This window comes from Emys orbicularis, chromosome 7, assembly GCF_028017835.1.
Source record: "Emys orbicularis isolate rEmyOrb1 chromosome 7, rEmyOrb1.hap1, whole genome shotgun sequence".
Classification (NCBI taxonomy): domain Eukaryota; kingdom Metazoa; phylum Chordata; order Testudines; family Emydidae; genus Emys; species Emys orbicularis.
In genome coordinates this window covers 73,281,349-73,302,950 of record NC_088689.1, presented here as the reverse complement: position 1 = coordinate 73,302,950, position 21,602 = coordinate 73,281,349, and the positions used below count along the sequence as shown (strand labels likewise).

Sequence of the window (21,602 nt, the reverse complement as noted above, 5' to 3'; positions counted from 1 at the left end):
TGGGAGTGTATTGGGGTCATCCTGCAGTAGTAACCAAGGCTAGTGAGAGCCAGAGTGTGGCTGGCAGGCTTACCCATCCCCAAGGAACTGCTCGGGCTGGGAGTGGGGATGGACACTACTCCAAGGACCCCACTCCCATAACTGTGGGACCACCATGGCTGGCCGGCCTGCTCCCCATTGCAAGGGCCATATCCTATACCTGCAGCCCCATCCCAGTGTTTGGGCCTGGACGGCCAGATGCTGCCCAGGCATGGTCAAAGCGGCTGCTCCTGTTGTGTTTATAGGGTAACCTGAGGCACTGCCAACCTCCCCCTGTCATTCCCAATGGCTCCCGCTCATGCACAGGCTGGGGCAGCCCCTCCCCCAATGGCTCCACCCACGTGAACGGGCTGGAGGCAGCCCCTCCCTCCGTGCCCACAGCGCGCTGCCTCGGGTGCCGCGAGGAGGCGGCTCACGCGGGGGCGTTCCGCGGAGGCCGTTGGTGCCGCGCGTGCTGACGTTTGGCTCCCGTTCGCCACCGTAGGCGCAGCGCTTCCGGTGTGCGGCCGGATGACGTGGCCAGGGCAGCGGAAACAGCGTCTCGTCGGCAGCGGCTGGGTCGGGTCCGGGTCCGGGTCCGGGCCGGGCAGAGCGAGGGCGGCTCGCGGGTAGCCTGGTGCTTGCGCTGGTGACGCGGAGGAGGCCGGCGGGGAGGATGGAGCTGCCCAGGCTGCTGCTGTGCGCGGCGTCCGCGGCGCTGCTGCTGTTGCGGGCCCGGGCCGACGAGCACGAGCACACGGTGAGGAGCCGGCTGGGCCTGCCCGCCAGCCGCGCCCCTGGTGCCAGGCGCGGCGGGTGCAGCACGGGGTGATACAGCCGTCCTCGGGGGGGAGTGTGTGTGTGTTTATGGAGGCGGGGCCCTCAATACCCGCCACCCTGTGTGGAAGTGTGGGGGGGCATACACCCATCCCCTGTATGTATGTGTGGGGGGGCGGGGGGCCGTGTACACCTGTCCCGTGTGTGTTTATGGAGGGGGAGATTGTGAATACCTGTGGGGGAGGGAGAGTGTGTGTGTGTGTAGATCGGGCCCTGCACACCCGGAAGTGTGGGTGGGAGGGCCTGTACACCTGTTCCCTGTGGAGTGTGTGTGTTTATAGAGGAGGGGCTCTGAATACTGTTCCTTTGTGGGGGAGGGGAACTGTAATATCTGGTCCGTAGTAGGGGTATGGTTGCAGCAAGGAGGGCTGTTCCATCAGTAGGGTTTGGGGCTTTGCGGGATTGCTGAAGAGGTCAATACTCCTTCCTCTTAATAATACTTGGTCCCAAGTATTCTCCACACCCCTCCTCCCCAAAATGCTGCTTCAGGTTGTGGGCTGTGTGGTGACCCTGCTGTCTGATGGGGACTATGCTGCCTGAATGACCACTAGTCTCATGTCAGTCACTACCTAATCCAATCACAGTGGGTGGCCATACTCCGTGCACAGTGGCTGGCCATACTCTGACCTGCAGAATCCTCCTCTGGGGTGGGACGAGTGTGGGCTAAGTGGGACTAAATAGATTGGAAGAAGACCTAGCCTCTGGTTAAGTATCTCTGCTCCTCAGTTTTCCTGACTCCTTGCACTTTTTCTTCCACATGTGCACATTCCTGGTCCTTTGGTACTGCTCCCCATACAGGTACACGCTGGCTCTGATTCTGTGGCTTTGACAACTTCTCTGTGATAGAAGAGCAATGAAAATGACTAAATGTCTAGAAAACATGACCTATCAGGGAAGATTGAAAAAATTGGGTTTGTTTAGTTTGGGGAAGAGAAGACTGAGAGAGGACATAAGTTTTCAAATACATACAAGGTTGTTACAAGGAGGAGGGAGAAAAATTGTTGTCCTTAACCTCTGAGGATAGGACAAGAAGTACAGTGGGCTTAAATTGCAGCATGGGCAGTTTAGGTTGGAAAAACTGCCAAATTGTCAGGGTAGTTAACCACTGGAATAAGTTGCCTAGGGAGGTAGTGGAATCTCCATCATTGCCTAACCTGCTCTTAAAAATCTCCCAACACTTGTCAGGGATGATCTAGATAATACTTAGTCCTTCCTTGAGTGCAGGTGACTGGACTAGATGACCTCTCGAGGTCTCTTCCAGTCCTACAATTCTATGATTTATAATAGGTACAACTTTCATAAATTCAGAATGTGCCATATAACTAAAATATCATTTAGAAATAACTTTGCTATTGTCCCCTTTTTGGCCAAGTACAGCCCTGAAGTGGTCAATTTCAAGATTTAATTATCTAAATGTATTAGTGAAGATTGAAATTAGTAAGTGAAGAGAAATTGGGACGTAGTTCAGAGATTAAAATCTTTATGGTTTAAAGTCAAATATAGCTTAAAAAGGTCTTGTGTTCAGATGAAGTTGCTGAAAAATAATTCAGTATTTAATTGTACATCTGTTCACTAACTTATGTGTGTTCCTTTACAGAGTCTTAACTTATACATCTGCTCTTTGCACACACTAAGACCTCTTGTACTGCTTGTCTACCACTGGTGCTAGCACCTGTAAAAATGCTAGTGTAGACATTTCATAGGTGTTTTACAGTATCCTCTGATCCTACTTGAATCAAGCTTAGATGGTATGGTAAAATGCTTGTATAATCTGCATTGCCACTGTTGCTAGTACTGGTGGAATTGCAGAGATAGTAGATGAACTGTCCAAAAAGTCCTCATATAGATTCACTGTCAGATTCTTCCATTATTGAGGAACACTCTGAGTATTTACTAGCATTGTGTTAATGTGGGAGAACCAGTAAGTGAAACTGAGTGCTGTATTTTAGTTGTCCAGACTGAATGAAGTGCAAAGACTAAAAAAGCAGCCTAAATGATGAAATATAACTAAATTATAAAAATTTTAGAAAAATCTAACTACTAAAATGAAAATTAGCCCGATGATGTGTGTGAAATTTATAAATAGTGTGCTACTGGACATAAATTTGCCCCACCCAAAATACAAACTTTAAGTTGAAATCCCAGGTTTAATGTGTCATGAACATGAGCTGGGGAAGTTGGGCTTTAGAAACAATGCTTGATATATAGTGTATGTCCATGAGGCACTGAAAGAATTAGTAATTTAGGTTTGCCAATCATTTTATTTGATGAATTCTCTTTTGGATTTTGTGTGTGTCGTCTTTTATTGCTGTTCCCTGTGCTGCTTTTGCTTCTTTGCCCTGGCAGTAAAAAGAAATGTTAATTCTTTTTTCTGAAATATTGTGTGCTGTTGCTTAGAGAACAGTATTCTGGTAAGTTTCACTCTCAACATGGGAGTAAAAAAGCAACACAATGAAGTATCTAAACATGAACTAGGGAAATACAACCTAGATGGAGCTACTATCAGGTGGGTGCATAACTGGTTGGAAAACTGTTCCCAGAGAGTAGTTATCTGTAGTTAACAGTCAAGCTGGAAGGACATATTAAGTGGGGTCCCACAGGGATCAGTTCTGGGTCCGGTTCTGTTCAATATTTTCATCAGTGACAGAGAGAGTACACTTATAAAGTTTGTGGGCGATACCAAGCTGGGAGGGGTAGCAAGGGAGGAGTTGGAGGATAGGATACAATTCAAAATGATCTGGACAAACTGGAGAAATGGTCTGAAGTAAATAGGATGAAATTCAATAAGGACAAATGCAAAGTACTCCATTTAGGAAGGACAATCAGTTGCACATACAAAATGGGAAATTACTGCCTAGGAAGGAGTACTGCAGAAAGGGAACTGGGGGTCATAGTAGATCACAAGCTAAATATGAGTGAACAGTGTAACAATGTTTGCTTTTTCCCCCAACATCACTCTGGGATGTATTAGCAGGAGTGTTGTAAGCAAGACACAAGAAGTAATTCTTCCTCTCTACTCTGCGCTAATTAGGCCTCAATCTGGAATATTGTGTCCAGTTCTGGGCGCCACATTTCAGGAAAGATGTGGACAAAGAGGAGAAAGTCCAGAGAAGAGCAACAAAAATGATTAAAGGTCTAGAAAACATGACCTGTGAGGGAAGATTGGGAAAAATTGTGTTTGTTTAGTTTGGAAAAGAGAAGACTGAGAGACGGCATGACAGTTTTCAAGTACATAAAAGGTTGTTACAAGGAGGAGGGAGAAAAATTGTTGTCCTTAACCTCTGAGAATAGGACAAGAAGCAATGGGCTTAAATAGCAGCAAGTTGGTTTAGGTTGGACATTAGGAAAAACTTCCTAACTGTCAAGGTGGTTAAGCACTGCAAGAAATTGCCTAGGGAAGTTCTGGAATCTCCACCATTGGAGATTTTAAGTGCAGGTTAGACAAACACCCGTCAGGGATGGTCTAGATCAGTGGTTCTCAAACTAGGGCCGCCGCTTGTTCAGGGAAAGCCCCTGGTGGGTCGGGCCGGTTTGTTTACCTGCTGCGTCCGCAGATTCGGCCGATCGCGGCTCCCACTGGCCACGGTTTGCTGCTCCAGGCCAATGGGGGCTTCGGGAAGCAGTGCTGGCTGAGGGACGTGCTGGCCACCCTTCCTGCAGCCCCCATTGGCCTGGAGCGGTGAACCACAGCCAATGGGAGCCGCGATCGGCCGAACCTGCGGACGCGGCAGGTAAACAAACCGGCCCAGCCCACCAGGGGCTTTCCCTGAACAAGCGGCGGCCCAAGTTTGAGAACCACTGGTCTAGATAATACTTAGTCCTGCCATGGGCGCAGGGGACTGGACTAGGTGACCTTGCGAGGTCCTCTCCAGTCCTATGATTTTATGTAGCATGTCTAGGGATGCATGCGTTTGAAGTATCTTGATTGTTTCTTGGATTAAAATACTTGTTATCCTATTGAATTATTATCAGATAAACTTCAGTAGCCCAACACTAACTCTCTGTGGCACTGACACCTATCAGACAGATGTTTTCAGGTAAAAAAAATACTAGACACCTTTCTCCTGCACCCTTTTAGTCAGTTGTGTGGACTTCAGAAACATATAGATTAAATAGCCTGCAGGCTAACCTTAGCAGGGTTACCATGCTAATTTTGCCACTCTTATGAAGGATCCTAAAGCTTTGTCCCACTTGAAATGAGCTCTGTGGAAAGAAATGGGTTTGCAACATACATACCATGTGCCTAAGAATGGTCTGGCTGTTGCTGTGTTTCTTTTTAGAGTATTTTCAACTTTATGCATTTATTTTATGTTGTTTGTTGCATCCGGCTTGAAAGTGCCACTTGAAGCATTGTTGCCAACTAATGGAAATACTTCTGATCACCAGTCCATACTACAAATACAGCTGTAAACTAGATTGGTGGTGTGCCATAATCAGTAGTATCTCGGTAATGTCTTATTGTTAGTGTGGATGTTGCAATGTGGTCCTAGCTCTAGTCAGTACAGCCTTGCTGGAGGACTACCCAGTAAAAGTGTTAGAACTGCTAAAAAGTGGCCATATAGGTACCACTACCCATGATAGTCATGCTAGGTAGAGCATGGTTATATTTTACTAATATTGTGTCAATTATGAAAAAAGTTTTCATAAATAGTCAAAATAGATCATTACGTTCTCAACATAGTTACCAGAATTACTGAACTGGTATCAAACTTGGTACAGAAAATGCTGTGAAACCAAATTTGTGACACCTAATTAAACTTAGTGTAAATTGGTATGTTTACATCTTAAGAGTTTGGTGATAGGTATTTAAAATTGTACATTTATGCAACCTTCTATAATATTCTAAACTGAAGTAGTGGACTTTGGATTGTGGAACCATCAAGATGTTTCTTGTTCAGTCTTTGCTGATTCTAGTTTTAGAAATAGTCGCATCATATTTCTTATCTTAGTAGGATCCTTGGACCGTATACGCTGTATCATCTACTATGAAGCAACAAAACATGAAATTGCCAATTATGCCAGTCCTGAAGATGCAACACTTCTTATTTGTTGGCTTTTTTTTTTTTTTTTTTTTTTTTGTGCTGCCTTCATGTTACATTCAACAGCACCTACTTAACAAATCTGTCTACTGTTATATTCTTGTTAGGACACAGGTGGCTATCATCTTGTAGCTGTAAGGCTGTCTTCCCGACCTTTTTAAGGGACACATTTTTTGTGTGCAAGGTGGGGTAGAAAGGGGATAAAGATTATGATGTAGGCATTTCTAGAATAGCGTTGTCCTTTGTGGCCGCAAGATAAGTAATTCTTGTTGTTTTGAAGGAGCCCTGGAAGCTTGCTAAAGCTTGTTTTCATAGCAAAACCAATCTAAAATTGCATTTAAATAGACCAGTAAATTTGCTTACGTTTTTATTATAAACGGGAACTGCATCTTGGTAATGAAGTACAGTAACTCCTCACTTAATGTCGTCCCGGTTAACTTTCTTTCGTTGTTACGTTGCTGATCAATTAGGGAACATGCTCGTTTAAAGTTGCGCAGTGCTCCCTTATAACGTTGTTTGGCAGTGCTTTGTCCACTGCTTGCAGAAAGAGCAACCCATTGGAGCTAGTGGTGGGGTGGACCGGCAGCCCCCCATTAGCTCCCTGCTCCCCTAAGTTCCCTATGGGGCAGGCGCCCAGCAGGCTATCAGTTGCCGGCAGTTCAGCTGTCCCTTCCCCCACTGCCGTGTGCTGCTCCTGTCTTCTGCCTTGGAGCTGCTCTCGGGAGCCTCCTGCTTGCTGTGCAAAGGGGGGGGAGAGAAGAGGGGTGCTAATGTCAGGGTGTCCTCCTCCCCCCTGCTCCTGCCCCCCCCGCTACTTTACCCCATTTCCATAGAGCGGGGGGGTGGGGGCGGACGACAACACAACAGGGCTCAGGACGGAGGGAGGTTGCTGGCAGCTGCTGTCTCAACTTGCTGATCTACTTAAAAAGGCAGTGTACTTAGAGTGGGGTCAGCATACTTAAAGGCGCAATGCGCGACTCTCTCACACACACTGTGTGTGTCTCTGTCTCTCTCTGCCATGCTGTCTCTCCTCCCTCCATTTGTGCTGCCTTGTAGAGTGTGAGGCTACATTAACAACAATGTGTTAACCCGTGAGAGCTCAGCTGAGTTCATCATTTAGCAGTAAGGCATTCCCTGGGAAATATCCCACCCTCCGACTTCACCACTCAACCAAGCTTCACAATCATCATTGCTGTGTACAGTATTAAATTGTTTGTTTAAAACTTATACTGTGTGTGTGTGTGTGTGTGTGTGTATATATATATAGTCTTTTGTCTGGCGAAAAAAATTTCCCTGGAACCTAACCCCTCCCCCCCCCCATTTACATTAATTCTTATGGGGAAACTGGATTAGCTTAACATATTTTCGCTTAAAGTAGCATTTTTCAGGAACATAACTGCAACGTTAAGCAAGGAGTTACTGTAACTACAGATTCTAAATTTAAGTAAAGTTATCACTTCATGTCCCCTGCTCTGATAATCATGACTGACCACTGACTTGTTTCACCACTTTGCACAATTACTGCATTATTACTTGTCACCCACAAGACTCATTAGAATTAATTTCTAGCTGAGGCAGAAATTTATTCCTTTGTAAAAATGTTTATTTCATATATTTAAACAAGACAGATCAGGTAGTGTATCAAAACCTTTACCATCTTATGTGCTGTGAGAACCAGATGCTCTTTTTAGATAAACGTCTGTTTATCTGCTCTTACTTTCTCCTAGTTTTGTTGGCTTATCTTATAGTTGAGTTAGACATTTGATACTGTTGTTCTCACACACTTTACCTGATCACTGCTAACTTTTCACTGACTATTCTGTTTGTCCTCATAGCGAGCTCCTGATGGAGTCTTCATTTTTTTTCTTCTCCAAATGCCTAAATCCAGCTGTCATTGAATCTTCTGTAGCTAGAGAGGAAATTTCTGTTTGAATAGCAGGAGAGGGAAACTATCACATCCAGTTACGTAATCTTACAGTACAAGTGATTTTAAGAAAAGACCATCTGGCTCCCCTGTGGCATGCTTTATTCAATTCAATGCTGCTTTCGATACCCTAGCAGAAGTAAAAGGGACTTTGATTTGCTGTCTTGCTTTCTAAGATCATGGAGGATAGAACTGAGTAAGTGAGCACTTGTCCAATAGATTCTCTCATTCAGGACTCTGTTTTGTCTCATCTGCTCAGAGTGTGAGGCTAATTAGAAAGGTTTGTGAGAAGATGTAGGCTTAATGACTTCTGTATATTTACGACATTGATTTAAAACTCAGTTTCACAGACCTGTATGATGTGTCTGAATGACTTATCTAGTGCCTGAAATAATTTCTCCAAACTGAGGGAGTGCCTGCCACTTATTACTTAGGTTTGTAGCCTGGTACGTAGGTGGGAAGGGCAAATGGATGTCATGTTGGAGTCTCATAACAGAGGAATTACCCCATATTTCCTTGTATCTGTTTCATAGGCAGCCCAGGTTTCAGTGGCTTCTACCTTATTAGTTAGAAAATTGCATTAATACAGATGCTTTCTGGCTTGCTTCCAGATCCAAAGCTATCCACAGCTTAAAAGATTCTTACTTAAAAAGGAACACAATTAACTTTCCCAGACTTTTGATTGCCTTTTACTTTTAACTTCTGCTTTCAAACACACACTGAGCTGAAAAAGACAACACAACCTATATTGGTAGGTTTGCATTTCTTTTACCTCTACTACAATATACACTGCACATGTTCTGGGGAAAATGCACATCCTCTCCACAATTCAATTTCCACAACACTAGCCACATCAGTTTCTACACAAGGTGTAACTATTTCTTTTTTGAACACTGGGTAAAGGCCATTTACTTAACATATAATCCAAAGGGCTATCCTTAGAGGGTTTTACCAGAGACCCACCCATCTGCCTGCTGACACTCTAACAGAGAATTACACAGAGAACAGAGGGAATTATGGCCTAATAGGATCCTATTACAGGAATTTCTACTAATACTGACCGCTACAGGGGACGGAACAGAAGGATCCCAATTCGACCTGAGAGCTTCATCGCACGCGATGGCTTCCACTCTGAGGAATTACGAATGAGAGGCTCAGTTCCGTCCACACAGCTAATGCCCAAATGTATAAAACAAATTCATTAACCGGTTAACCAGAACCAGACCAGAACCAGATAGTGTCTCTTTATCCTATTAGGACTCACCTTATCGGAACACAAACCCCAGGGGCCGCGGTGAAGCAGAGAAAAGGGGCGAAACACCCCGTTGGCGCCGTTCCCAGTTCGCCGCAGCCGTCCGGAGTCCAATGTCCGAGCTAGGAGAGTCCCATCTGGGGTCGCCAGAAACTGTCACCGAAATGTCGGGTCCACCTAGCTGAGAGCCAATAACAGCCAGACAGGGATAAGAGTTGCTTTATTCTGCAGAAGAAAGGAGAGCTTTGCACCTTGGTACAAAAACTCTGTCTTACACAAATTTCACAGATCCTTTATACACATTCAGACAAAGACCCTTGCCGTGTTAACACTTGATTGGTGGTTGCCAGACCGGTGCCTCTGCTATCTGGTCAGTGAAAACGGGCTTGGGGCTAGTTCCCTCTGCCTCAAGGCAGAGGAGAGAAGACAGTTCAAAAGTTCAGGCTACCGTGTAGTGAGGTATCTGCTTCCCCCTAATGGCCACTGGTTGACATAAAGGCTGCTAGCTGTTAAGGGGGGGGCACTAGTAACTTCCACAGTTGGAAGAAATTCCAATACAATTATTCACAAGCAAAACAAGAGGTCTATCCATCCCCCAAGGAACTTACAATCTTAGTTGAACATACCATACAATTCATTGTAGGGATGTATTGCAAGGATGAAGCTAATAATAGTAAAAGACACTTTTAGATGCACTGTTTTTGTATATAGCTTTATATATTTTTTATATAACAAGTGGTAGTTCTTCCTACTTCAAAAAATCAATCTGTCTGTTTCCAAGCTCCTAAATTCTCTAATTCTGTTGTTTGCTTAATTAAGGAGGGAACAGTTGTCTTGTCTTGTACTTATAGTTGTCTTGGCTTCTTGGCAAGTCACACTTCATACTGTTGGGAGAATGGCAACTGTTATTTGCAAGATTGCTACACTGATATGTTTATGGCAGTGCATAAATAAATGGTGCTTTATAGGCAAGGTATGATCTCTTCCCCCAGAGGGTTTACAGTCCAAGATGCAAGAGAATTAAGTTCTTCTCTTAGACAGGAGCTGCTCCTGTCTTCAGGGATGTTTATGATTTGGCTAGGTTTGAGTGCTTCCTGTGTTTAGGGTTTGTTGCTAGTATAGCGAGGAAGTGTGATAAACATCTTACTGGAATGATTGAAGTTGTCCTCTTCTGCTCATTTTACTCTTTGAAGACTCAAGGCTTAATTAAATGTTGTGGGATGGGATATTATGGCTTTCTAATTATGAAGTTTTTTGAATGATAAGGAAGAGATGTATGTTTCATTGTGTTTTGGTGGAGATTATTTTTGCATCTTTGGTTCCTGCTAGATGAAGGTACTGATCAAAACTAGTTTTCTGATAGCAAGGTGGAAGGAGTGCTAGTAGCAAATACTATTACCAATAAATACACATCTGCCTTAAATAAAGTAATGAGTGACCAGGAAACTTGGTGGAATCTGATACTCCATCTTTATCTCACCTCTTTGTGAGAGGCAGGGGGAGTCTTTGTCTTTAATTTGCTTATTCAGTGGCCTAAGACTGAAACTGATAACTCATTTCACAATGTCCCACTAAATGGTCTACAACTACATCACACAACCACCATAACTCCCATGTCCCTCTCAGCTGAGTGGCAAGGGATTGAATGAACTCCTTTTCATGCTTAATTGGGTCCTCTCTCCCAAGAGCGAAATGATGGCATTCTGGGTTGTGTGAGGAAAACAGCCTCCTGTCACTACCCATGTTTGTATGTTTTCTATATTTGTATTACAGTAGCATCTGGAAGCCCCTGTTGAGATCAGGTCTCAATATGCTGAGCACGTATGAACACAGTCCTTGCCCCAAAGAGTTGACCATCTAGTTACAGAATTAATCTACAATCTGTTCTGAAGATAAATGGAGGAATTCACTCACAGGCCTGTCAGTCTGTTTTTTTAATTAACATGTTTATATTTGAACAAGAAAGTAGAACTTTGTCTTGTTTTAATACTTACTTATAGTATATAATTGATTTAATTCATTTTAAAGGTGACCTGGAATGCTTCCCACAAAATTTTGAGGTCACCGTTCAGTAACAGACTGCCTGCAAATAAGTACATTATTAAAATGGGAGTTAATTTTTTTCCCTCTTAACTCTCTGTGGAAGACAAGAGTTTAGAAGCTTAAGAAAATTAACACAATCCACTACTGAAAAAGAATACAGCTCCGTTTACAAGTCAGCATGTCATCGACTGTTGCATGAGAGAAACAGTACTTGAGAGAAATTTGGATCTTGATAGGTAACGCTTTTTACTCAAAAACCACTAGGGGGAGGAAGGTACAAAAGTCAAGTCAGGCATTACAAAAGGAGAGAAAGATGGGGATATAGCCCCCAATCTGCAGGCAGAATCAGGAACATGGTAAGGAGCCTAATGCTCACTTCAGTTGTTGAGTGCTATACTTCCCACCTTCCCTCAGCTTTCTGCAAGGATGGATTGTTATGCTGCACCAGTATAACCTTTCAAGTTGGTGGTAGAGAGGGGGGAACCTCTTCTGGCTTTCTCTGACATGTTGTATGGTTTTTCTTTGCTCCCGTCTCATTTCTCCTTCTCCATCCCTAAAATCTCCTGTACCTCTGCTACTTTCCCAAGTAAAGTGAAACTGACAAATGGCTGGTTAGTATTATTGCTGGACATGCAGTAGTGAAACTGACCAAATATTTATCATTGATTGCTGCAGATGTAATACAAAAGAGTACAAGGCTTTCCATTTTAAGCAGCTTTGATTTGTTAATAAAGTGGCATGATGGAATGAAAGGATTAAATCTTTTCTCAAAACATGGTGACTTAAATGCATAAATTAGAATAAAACATATTTTTAAGCACTCATGACTCAAGCACTCTACATGTGGGTTTGTAGCTAATTATTTCTAGGCCCAACTAGCTGTATGGCAGTTAACTATTCATATAATTGTGTTTAAGGACTTTTGTTCATTTGTTGAAATGAAAAGTGTCTAACTCTTATCTACCAGTTACTTTGACTGCACAATAAAAAATACACTTATGCCTAATTGACATTTGATTCTCCTTTCCACTCAAAGTAACATAAATATTTGTTCCATTTATACACATCTCAGCCTTGTGAGAACACTTCATTCTTGCATATTTATGGGGCCTGAATTTTAGCTCTTAAGTAGGATTGAAATGGATTTGCCATGTGCAAATACAATTATATGCACCTATTCCTGGCTTGAAAACCGGACCCAGGTGGTTTGGTGAATTGAGGGTATAGTCACTAATATTGAAGTGTGGAGGAAAGGCTAGCGGTAAACTGTTTTAGTCCTGTAAAGACTGTTAAAAGCACAATTAAAAAAAAACTAGTCAAGGTTAGCATTTTACAAAGTGTATCACACATGATAACTTAAACACTTTGGTTCTTATTTTTGTGAGTCCATCCCAACATCTGAGCATTAATGGAGACATTTATCTGAGGAGTGCATATATTAAGAGTGTTGGAATTATTATGATAGAACCTGAAAAAACTTTAGACAGCTACTGGCTGGGGTACTACATTTACTGACCAGAGGTAGCTACAAGTGATGAGGTTTTAATTGCTTTTACAGAGAAGTCCAGGGCAAAACCCTGTTGAGAGGGCTACACTTATTGCTACTTCTAGTTATTAAGATGGAGGGTACAATTTATGCATCCTGGTACAAGGTACAATTTATGCATCCTGTATGCAGTCTTTGGCAAATTTATACAGTTGCAGATAAAAAAGATAAAGGAGTTTCTCTTCAATGCTTTTTGTAAGTTTCTATGCTTTCAATTTCTGGGAATGTTACCTGTAAAGGGCCACTGATGCTTCATACCCTTATGCCAAATATTTGTTTAAATGCCTAAGAGGAGCAGGCATAGATTCCCCGCCACCCCCGCCCCCAAATATTTGTCTTATGTGATGCTCTTTTAGTTGTCTAACTCAAAGTGCAGATGGTGTTTGGACCTCTCCTTTCTGAACTCCCCAAATATACCACTGCCTCTCTAAATAACATGAAGAATGGATGTGCTTACTTTTACTGTGATAGACTTCTCATATGTTTCAATATGCTTTCTTTTAGTACCAAGATAAAGAAGAAGTCGTTCTTTGGATGAATACAGTAGGACCTTACCACAATCGCCAAGAGACATACAAATACTTCTCTCTTCCCTTCTGCGTGGGATCAAAAAAAAGCATCAGTCATTATCATGAAACACTAGGAGAAGCACTTCAAGGAGTTGAATTGGAATTTAGTGGTCTGGACATTAAATTTAAAGGTAAGCATTCTAAGATGTATTAAAAAATCCCCTACATTTAATCTCTGAATTAAAAACTCCTGGGTAAGAAACACTTTCAGTTCCCTTGACTAGTAGATTTCTCATTGTTGATCACAACTCTGTATGAAAACAGAGGCTTTTATTACAAATGGTCTCTTAAACACACTGAATTTCTTTGTCTCTCTCATGCACCCCTTAAAGATATCTCCTTGCAGCAGCTAATAAACTTTTGTGGTAACTGATTATGGCCATTCAAATGTTGAATGTGGACAGGGTTGAAGAAAATCAAAGAATGCTCAGTATGAAAGTAGAGTATATTGCTTTTATTTTTGAAGGTTAAAAAGTTTTCAAAATATAATAGTGCGGCTCTTAATTTATGAACAGAGTACATATAAAATGACTGCCCAATACCACATGTTGGCACAGGTAGATCTTAGAGGGGCTTCTCTTTGCTTTTCTGTATTATTGAAAACAGGGCAACTCAGACATGTGAGATATTTAGCCATATGCCCTCTTTAGAAAAACCTAGTGTAGAACAGGGGTGGGCAAACTTTTTGGCCCGAGGGCCACATCTGGGTATGGAAATTGTATGGCGGGCCATGAATGCAATTGGTGGTGCAGGAGGGTGCTCCGGGCTGGGACCAAGGGGTTTGGAGGGTGGGAGGAGGATCAGGGCTGGGATGGGGGTTGGGGTGCAGGCTCCGGGCGGCGCTTACCTCAAGCAGCTCCTCGAAGTAGCGGCATGTCCCCCTCTCTGGCTCCTATGCAGAGGCGCAGCCAGGCGGCTCGGCACGCTGCCCCATCTGCAGGCGCTGCCCCTGCAGCTCCCATTGGCCATGGTTCCTGGCCAGTGGGAGCTGTGGGGGCGGCACTTGGGGTGGGGGCAGTGTGTGGAGCCTCCTGGCTGCCCCTATGCGTAGGAGCTGGAGAGGGGACATCCCGCTGCTTCCAGGAGCCATGGCATGCGCAGAGCGGGGCAAGCCCACGGCTGGAGCACCGGAGCGGGGCAAGCCCCGGACCCTGCTCCCTGGCAGGAGCTCGAGGGCTGGATTAAAACGTCTGAAGGGCCGGATGCGGTCCCCAGGCCGTAGTTTGCCCACCCCGGTGTAGAATATAAAGAATGTATTGAGGTTGATTTTGAAGGAAAACTAGTTTTGTAGAACAGAGCATGTTCTGTGGCTTTAATCTTACTCTTTAAACTTCTGTGTTCTATTAATACTGTTCCTATTGGTGTGTAAAATTGGAATTATGGTGTTGCTGTTTTTGCTATTGGGGTAGACATGAGCTGTGGACCTCTTCCAGATCCTCTTCAGCATTATAAAGGAAGAACTTGAAAGTGAAAATGTGGGTACTACTGTGACTACGTTTTTCAAGTATGCTGAGCACATGCAGCTCCTCTTGAGATCAATAGATGCTGTGGTTGTTCAGCACTTTTGAAAGTCCTGCCCAAAATTAGTGTTGTTGAATATTCTATCCCTCTTGTTTACTCTTCCAGTTGTAAAAGCATCACTAATGATTTTTTTGCCCAGTATTTTTATAAAAATAAAAGTTGATAAAACATAAAATTGAAAAACCAAAAATATGATAGGTCTACTTTCTATAACAATTCAGACTGAAAGCACTGCTACCATTAATTTTCTTTTTGTATGCAATGTTTGAACCTTTATTGAATATAAAGTTAAAAATAAATTGGAATTGGGTTTAGGGGAGGGAAATGACATGAAGTTCCACAGTTAAGATTTATCACTTTCCAGTTAAATGAATAGAAAGAAATAATGGGACTACTACATTTGAAATAATGGTCAACAGGATAATTGATGTCTTACTGCCTCTTCTGAATGGATATTGTATGAACTACTAGCTTCTACAGTGAATCTCTAAAACTAAATGTGAAATTGCACAATACATAGGTTACATGTAACCTGTGTCGAAGATTGTTAAAATGAGCTACAAAACTGACTTAACTTGGTAGAAGTTCCACTTTGAAAGGGTTTTTTGTAGTCTTCTGTAAAATGGATCATTGCTGATGGTAAAATCTGTATCTACAGAGACACAAAGCACAATGAAGTTACTTAAAAATAATAGAAAACACATGTACTGTTAGATTAACAGTAGATCATTGGTCTTTCAATGTCCTTTCAGTATCAGGAAAAATCTTTTTTGCTTTTCCAAAAATAAAAATAAAAAATGCATTTGCTGAGGCAGGTCAGTTTTTTAGCATAGCTGCTCTTAACTTGTCTGGTAAGTCTTCATAACTTATGAAGAGTTCACAGAGCAGCATGGTCTGATAAGCTAAGCAATGCAGATGAGCATGCATGGTTTAAGTTTCAAAGCACTTTATTGACTAATGAGAAACTGCTATGAGTCTACATGAAAAACATACTCAATTTCTCCCTAGAGAACTAAACGTATCAGCAAAAAGCAGATATAGATGGGAATACAGAGGGTACACGTAAGATCCAGAGGCAGCATACTACTGAGGAGGCTAGCCTCACAAGTGCTGGGAAGGGAGAAGGTACAAGGATTCCTAGTGGGTCATTGTCATTGGGCCATGCTCTGATGGCTCCATTTTCATACTGGATTTCTTGCTTTTATATGGCTGGAAAATAGAGGCTCTTTTCTACCTCCTTTGACTGTTGGAAAGGAGGAGCTTTCTTGCACACTCTCCTGAGGGTCGGGTGGGGCAAGGATTCTACTATTCAAACTTTACACCACAGCATCATGACTATGAATGGTCTCTACTGCTCTCTCCAGCCTTTTTGGGGCCGTCTTCCTGCATGAATAGCTCTACTACCTTCTTCTGCAGTTGCTTAGAACTTTCCCAGGAAGACGCCTGAGACTCAGAGGAGTGTTTACACTTTCACTTGCTGCTCTTCATAATACTGTACCACTGTTCACTCAGCATAGTGTTGTCATGTATCAGCAGCCACAGACGCACTTGGGAAGACAACACTGCATTGGTTTAGGTTCACTTTGTGTTTGAAGATTATGATTAGCCCTTGAGGGCTAGAAACTCCAGTATTAAAACATTAAGAATCTGAAAGTGAAACTGACTTTATAGGGTTTTTTGTTTGCCAAGCTGAAAAATGCAATAAGTCAATAAAGCAAAAAGTGGACTTACACTATTAAGACTGAAATATTAAGGTGCCAGTGGTTATTTGCAATTTAAGTTGAGTGTCTCTTTAAGAAGAGATAAAATGCAAGGTGGAGTACAGTGTCCCAAAATCTTGAGTACTGCCAAAATCTAACTGAAGCTCCCAAGACTATACAAAAGCCTTTACATAAACTGATCTTTTCCCTGGAGTTTCTAGCAGAAGCAGTGAATCCCCAAATTACAGCTTGGCTGACCTATATGGCAGAATGACTCAGTCTGCTTCACTACTTGACTGCTCATTTTTGCACTTGTGGATTTTAAAATTAGCTGCCATTTTTTGGTGGCCGTCACTGGCACAGGTAGTAAGGTTCACTTAACATAGTCAGAGACAACCTAGGGAGAGGAAACCACTACCATTTCCTCTGTCAGGTAAGGTAGCTCTTACATCTCTGGCTGATAAGAAGGAGAAAGACAAATTAGGCTTTTCCTTTTCAGTGGATTAAACACTAGTTATTTACTAAGCCACTTTGATAGGAAATAGGTGGATAAAAGCAGTGGTTTTCAAACTTGTTTTCCAGTTGAAGAAAATTGTTGATGCCCGTGACCCAATGGAGCTGGGGATGAGGGATTTGGTGTGTGGGAGGGGGCTCTGGGATGGGGCAGGGGATTGGGGTGTGGGAGGGGGTCAGGGCTTTGGGCTGGGGGTGCATGTTCTGGGGTGGGGCTGGGGATGAGGCGTTTGGGGTGCAGGAGAGGGCTCCAGGTTTGGGGGGGGCTCAGGGCTGGGGCAGGGGGTTAGGGTTTGGGAGGGGATCAGGGCTGGGGGTGAAGGCTCTGCGTGAGGCCAGGGATGATGTGTTTGGAGTTCAGGAAGGGGTTCTGGGTTTCGGGGGGGGGGGGCTAGGGGCTGGGGCAGGGGATTGGGGCGCAGGCTTACCTCGGGCGGCTCCCGGTGAGCGGCGCAGCAGGGGTGCTAAAGCAGGCTTTCTGCTTTTCCTGGCACCACGGACTGCGCTGCTCCCCAGAAGCAGCCAGCAGCAGGTCCGGCTCCTAGGCGGAGGCGTGCAAGTAGCTCCATGTTTCGCCTGCAGGCACACCGCTCCCCCCCCCCCCCCCCCCGGTTCCCATTGGCCGGGAACCTCCAATAGGAGTGTGGAGCTCTGTGTCGCCCCTCCCTTCCCCCCCCGGCCTAGGAGCCAGACCTGCTGCTGGCTGCTTCCGAGGTGCAGCGCGGTGTTGGAACAGGTAGGGACTAGCCTGCCTTAGCCGAGCAGCACCGCCAACGGGACTCTTAATGGCCCGGTTGGCGGTGCTGACCAGAGCTGCCGCGACCCAGTGCCTTACATTCCGCGACCCCGTATTGGGTCGCGACCCACAGTTTGAAAACCACTGGATAAAAGGATGGTCTCTCCTTTAGGTAAGTCTTGGAAAGATCATTGTAGTGACTTGGGGGTGGGGGGAAGGTAGTTAGTTACAACTCATTCTCTGCACGTGCCAAAAAGAGTTCCTAGAGTAAGAGAATTCTCAGATTTAAGATAAACTTTGCAAAGGGCACAGAGGTCAAAGAAACAGAGCTCCCCCCGGCACTTTCAGGAGCCCCACTCTCTGGGATCCTTAAACCAAATAAGATGATGACATGAAATCTTATTCTTTGCTATGTAAGCTCTTTTCTCCTACCCCTCCATATTACTAAAGAAGGGATGCACATGTGCTTAAAAGAAATAATGTTCTGACTTTAGGTAGATAATCTGATACATTCCTAATATTTCCCTTTAAAATTGCTAGAACAGATGTACTGGGATCTTGCATTCATTATTATAAACTTCATGTGACTGAGGCTTGAAAAATCTACTTAAGGCTGGTCAGTGGAAAGCTGTCTTTGAGTGTGGAGATCTAAACCATCAGCTTCTGTGGAAATGAAGTTTTGCTTAACAGGTAGAATGTTTTAAGATGGTGAAAGAGCCTACCATACCAAAGGCAGACCTAGGGAGTGTTGTCTTCCTGAATCTGCAGACAAAACTCCAGTGCTGCTGCTTCTGCTTATATATCAAGCTGAAGCAAAATGAAGTTAATTAGTAATTGCTGCTATTCATAACTCTAAAGGCAATAGTGAAGGTGTCAAGAATCATGTTATTTTTATGCTACTGCTTGAGAGAGCTCTGAGCAGCAGCAGAGGGCTTACAAAAAAAGTTTGGGACTACTGTAGAATAGAGGAATCCTCTTTTTCAGAGCAACCAAGAGTTTTTAGGAATCAATAGGGTAGTGAAAATTCTCACCCCTTGCAGTACCCAGGAGGCTTTAGAGGGGAGAAATTGGCAAAGCTCTTTCTTCCTTCTGTCAACTATGGGGTGTGTGATGCTTAATTCGTATATCTACCAGGCAGAACCTAATACAAAAGATGGACCATTCTTCAACACAACCCGGTCCCCCAAACCTGTTCCAGCATCTTGGTTAAAGTTGCAATAGCCTTGCCTCTTCCAGCAGTTGGGGGTAATGGGTTGAGGTTCTTGGTAGCCAAATGTCTCCAAAGTAAGACTCTCTATTTACTAATCTTATAGAGTGAAAAACAATGAAGGGCATAAATGGCAAAATGTAATTAGATTTTATAACTTTCAGTTTTAACAATTTAAAACATTGTTGCTAACACGAGGAAAGGCACTTGTGTGTTAACATGATTTTTAAATTGACCCTATCCTTTAGAAGAAACTGATGGTACCAGTGAATGATACTGGCAACAACCCTAGAAAACAATCCTTTTGTTACTAATTTGCTATATTTACAGATTGTTATGGATTTTACTAAATATGAATGAAAGCAATATTTTATCTGACTAATTTTCTAGAATGTGCATGTAAATGGTAAGTAAAAAGAATGGGGAAGGCTGTTCTCATTTCATCTGATTGCAGTTAAACACCATGTCAAAGCTTTGTTTAATCACCCCTCATCTGTTCAGGATATGACAAATGTCTGACTTTATGCAACCAGTTTACTAATTTTTATTGCACTGTCTTTGCATAGAAGTTCTGCGTCATCCCTGTTAGCAAGAGCACACCATAGATACGGAAACAGCTTGGAAAAGAAGTCAGTTTGTGTGACTTGGTGGTTACCAGTGCAGATGGGGATTTTCTTCTTTCTCTACCTCAGGCAGGCACATGAGAATATTTGTGCCCTTTCATTGTGTATTCTACTTTCCTCTCTTTCCCCATGCTGTTTCTTGACTTCCAGAAGATTAGCCTTACAGCAAGTCAGTTACTGATGCTCTTCTCTGTCATCTCAGGTTTTTTGGTAGATGAGGATGGCTCTTTTTTATTTTCATGACTGTGGGAACAGCAGTGGGTTGTTTTGTGCTATAGCAGACTATTGCTTCCATCATAGATTTTTCTGTGCAGTATGAGAACGGAAACTTTTCCTGTTGGAATGGAAGTAGTGGCTTCAGTAACCTTAAGTTTTTTGTTTTTTTAATAGTGAGGAAAACAGCTTTGATGCCAAGGGAAGGAAATGGGCTCTTTCAGCCTGCTGAGATTAGGAGCTCTTTCCCATAGAGACATAAAAGGGGCTATAAAGCCTGACTCCCACCATCATTGCCAGGGTTAATCAGGCTGGTTTAGACCTGGGTCATTATGTCCCTATGTAGGGAAGTCCCTTCCAGTCTTGAATCTAGTCCCCTGCTTTGGCAGGCAACCCTGTCACAGGGTTCATAAACTTTCCAAGCTCTATCTTAAAACTTACGTTGTTTGCCCCCACTACTCCTAGTGGAAGGCTGTTCCAGAACCTCCCTGATAGTTAGAAACCTTCTTCTAATTTCTAAATATATTCATGGCCAGTTTATGCTGATTTGTTCTTGTGCCAACATTCTTTGCATGTCATACTCTTCCCATCCTCCTCAAGAAAGCTGGATATGGAGGTTGAACAATCTGTTCGTTTCTGTCCTCTGTTCCCTCTAGAGATCTCTTTATAGTCAAAAATCTTATTTGATCATCCCAGAACCTTCTCTTTCCCTATTATATCTCTGAAGAAATGGGCTCAGAATCAGGATCTGGTGCCTTCACATAAATCTTTCTCAGAGGTCTCTGAATACCTTCTCAGACATTTCTGTAAATGCTTTAGTATTGGAGGAAGAGAGTTGCTGCAGTGTCCTTCCCTCTCCTTCCTTCTTTTAATGGAGAAGAATCAGGAAAAAGTATTTCCCAGATGTGCCAGGGGTACAACAACTTGTGGACAGTGATTGTAAGTCTCCAAATGTACAGATTTCTTTCCTGAAGAAATGTGAAAATGTTTGAGTGAAGAAAACTCTCACAAGGCTAGTTCCCTCTAATACAGATTCGTCAGTGTTGTGACGGCCTATCTGAGATCCTTTACATTGGAAAATAGGGGTTTTCAGAGCATTCTCTGAGCTAGGAACAGCTCACATTCAATAACTGTTCATCCAGTTTCCTCACTCTGTTTCTAGACCAGTTTCTTCACTCTGTGTTTTTCTGATCTCTCTATTCATCATGGGATGGGGTTTTTCATCCTAATTAAAATGGCTGCCTTTCTAAAGGTGTGTGCAGGTGCTGATACTGTGGGGATGAGCCTGGCACAAATGGCTAGATTTTTCTGAACTTCACCCCCTCGGGTGTCTTTAACACTAAAACTCTTCCTACTAATACCACAATTGCAGATGCTTAAGTCAGTGACTTATCCACCCCATGCTGTCCGACATTCAACTTCTCTGAATCCCCCTTTCAGAACTGTCCCTTTGGTTCTGTTTTGAAAAGACCAAACATCCCCAGGCTAACAAGAAATCAGAAAGGAAATATAATGTGCTTTCTCTCTACTTTGAGATTGCTTTGGCTTTGGTTGGAGGGTGGAGGGGAGAAGAGTTGTCCAGGTCAGGACAGTATGGTTTTGTATCATTAGACTCTGGGAGCCTAGTCATTAATGACCAAGGGATATTGCCAAGAGTTTTTGAAATTTCCTTTTCCAGTTTTTCTCATTTGTTGCATTTTTTTTTTTTTTTTTTTAACAGAGAGTGGGGAAAATTATACCCTGTTTATTCATTTGCAACTGTTCTTTTTAGTACTTGGGTTATTTGCCTCTCTTCATGTACTCAGTGTCCCTTGGAAAGAGAAGACAGGAGAACTAAAAATAGCCATGCTTTCCATAGCTA

At 43.2% G+C, this 21,602-nt stretch overlaps 1 protein-coding gene across 1 annotated transcript in view; it reads left to right on the top strand.

The window, feature by feature from the left end:
• The first annotated feature begins 696 nt into the window (after window positions 1-696).
• The window catches only part of TM9SF3 (transmembrane 9 superfamily member 3), an 85,454-nt gene continuing 64,548 nt past the window's right edge, over window positions 697-21,602 (top strand). Inside the window, exons 1-2 of the mRNA XM_065407330.1 lie at window positions 697-778; window positions 13,164-13,359. Coding sequence (XP_065263402.1) covers window positions 13,194-13,359 — 166 coding nt within the window. The 5' untranslated portion in view covers window positions 697-778; window positions 13,164-13,193. The remainder of the gene's footprint in view (window positions 779-13,163; window positions 13,360-21,602) is intronic.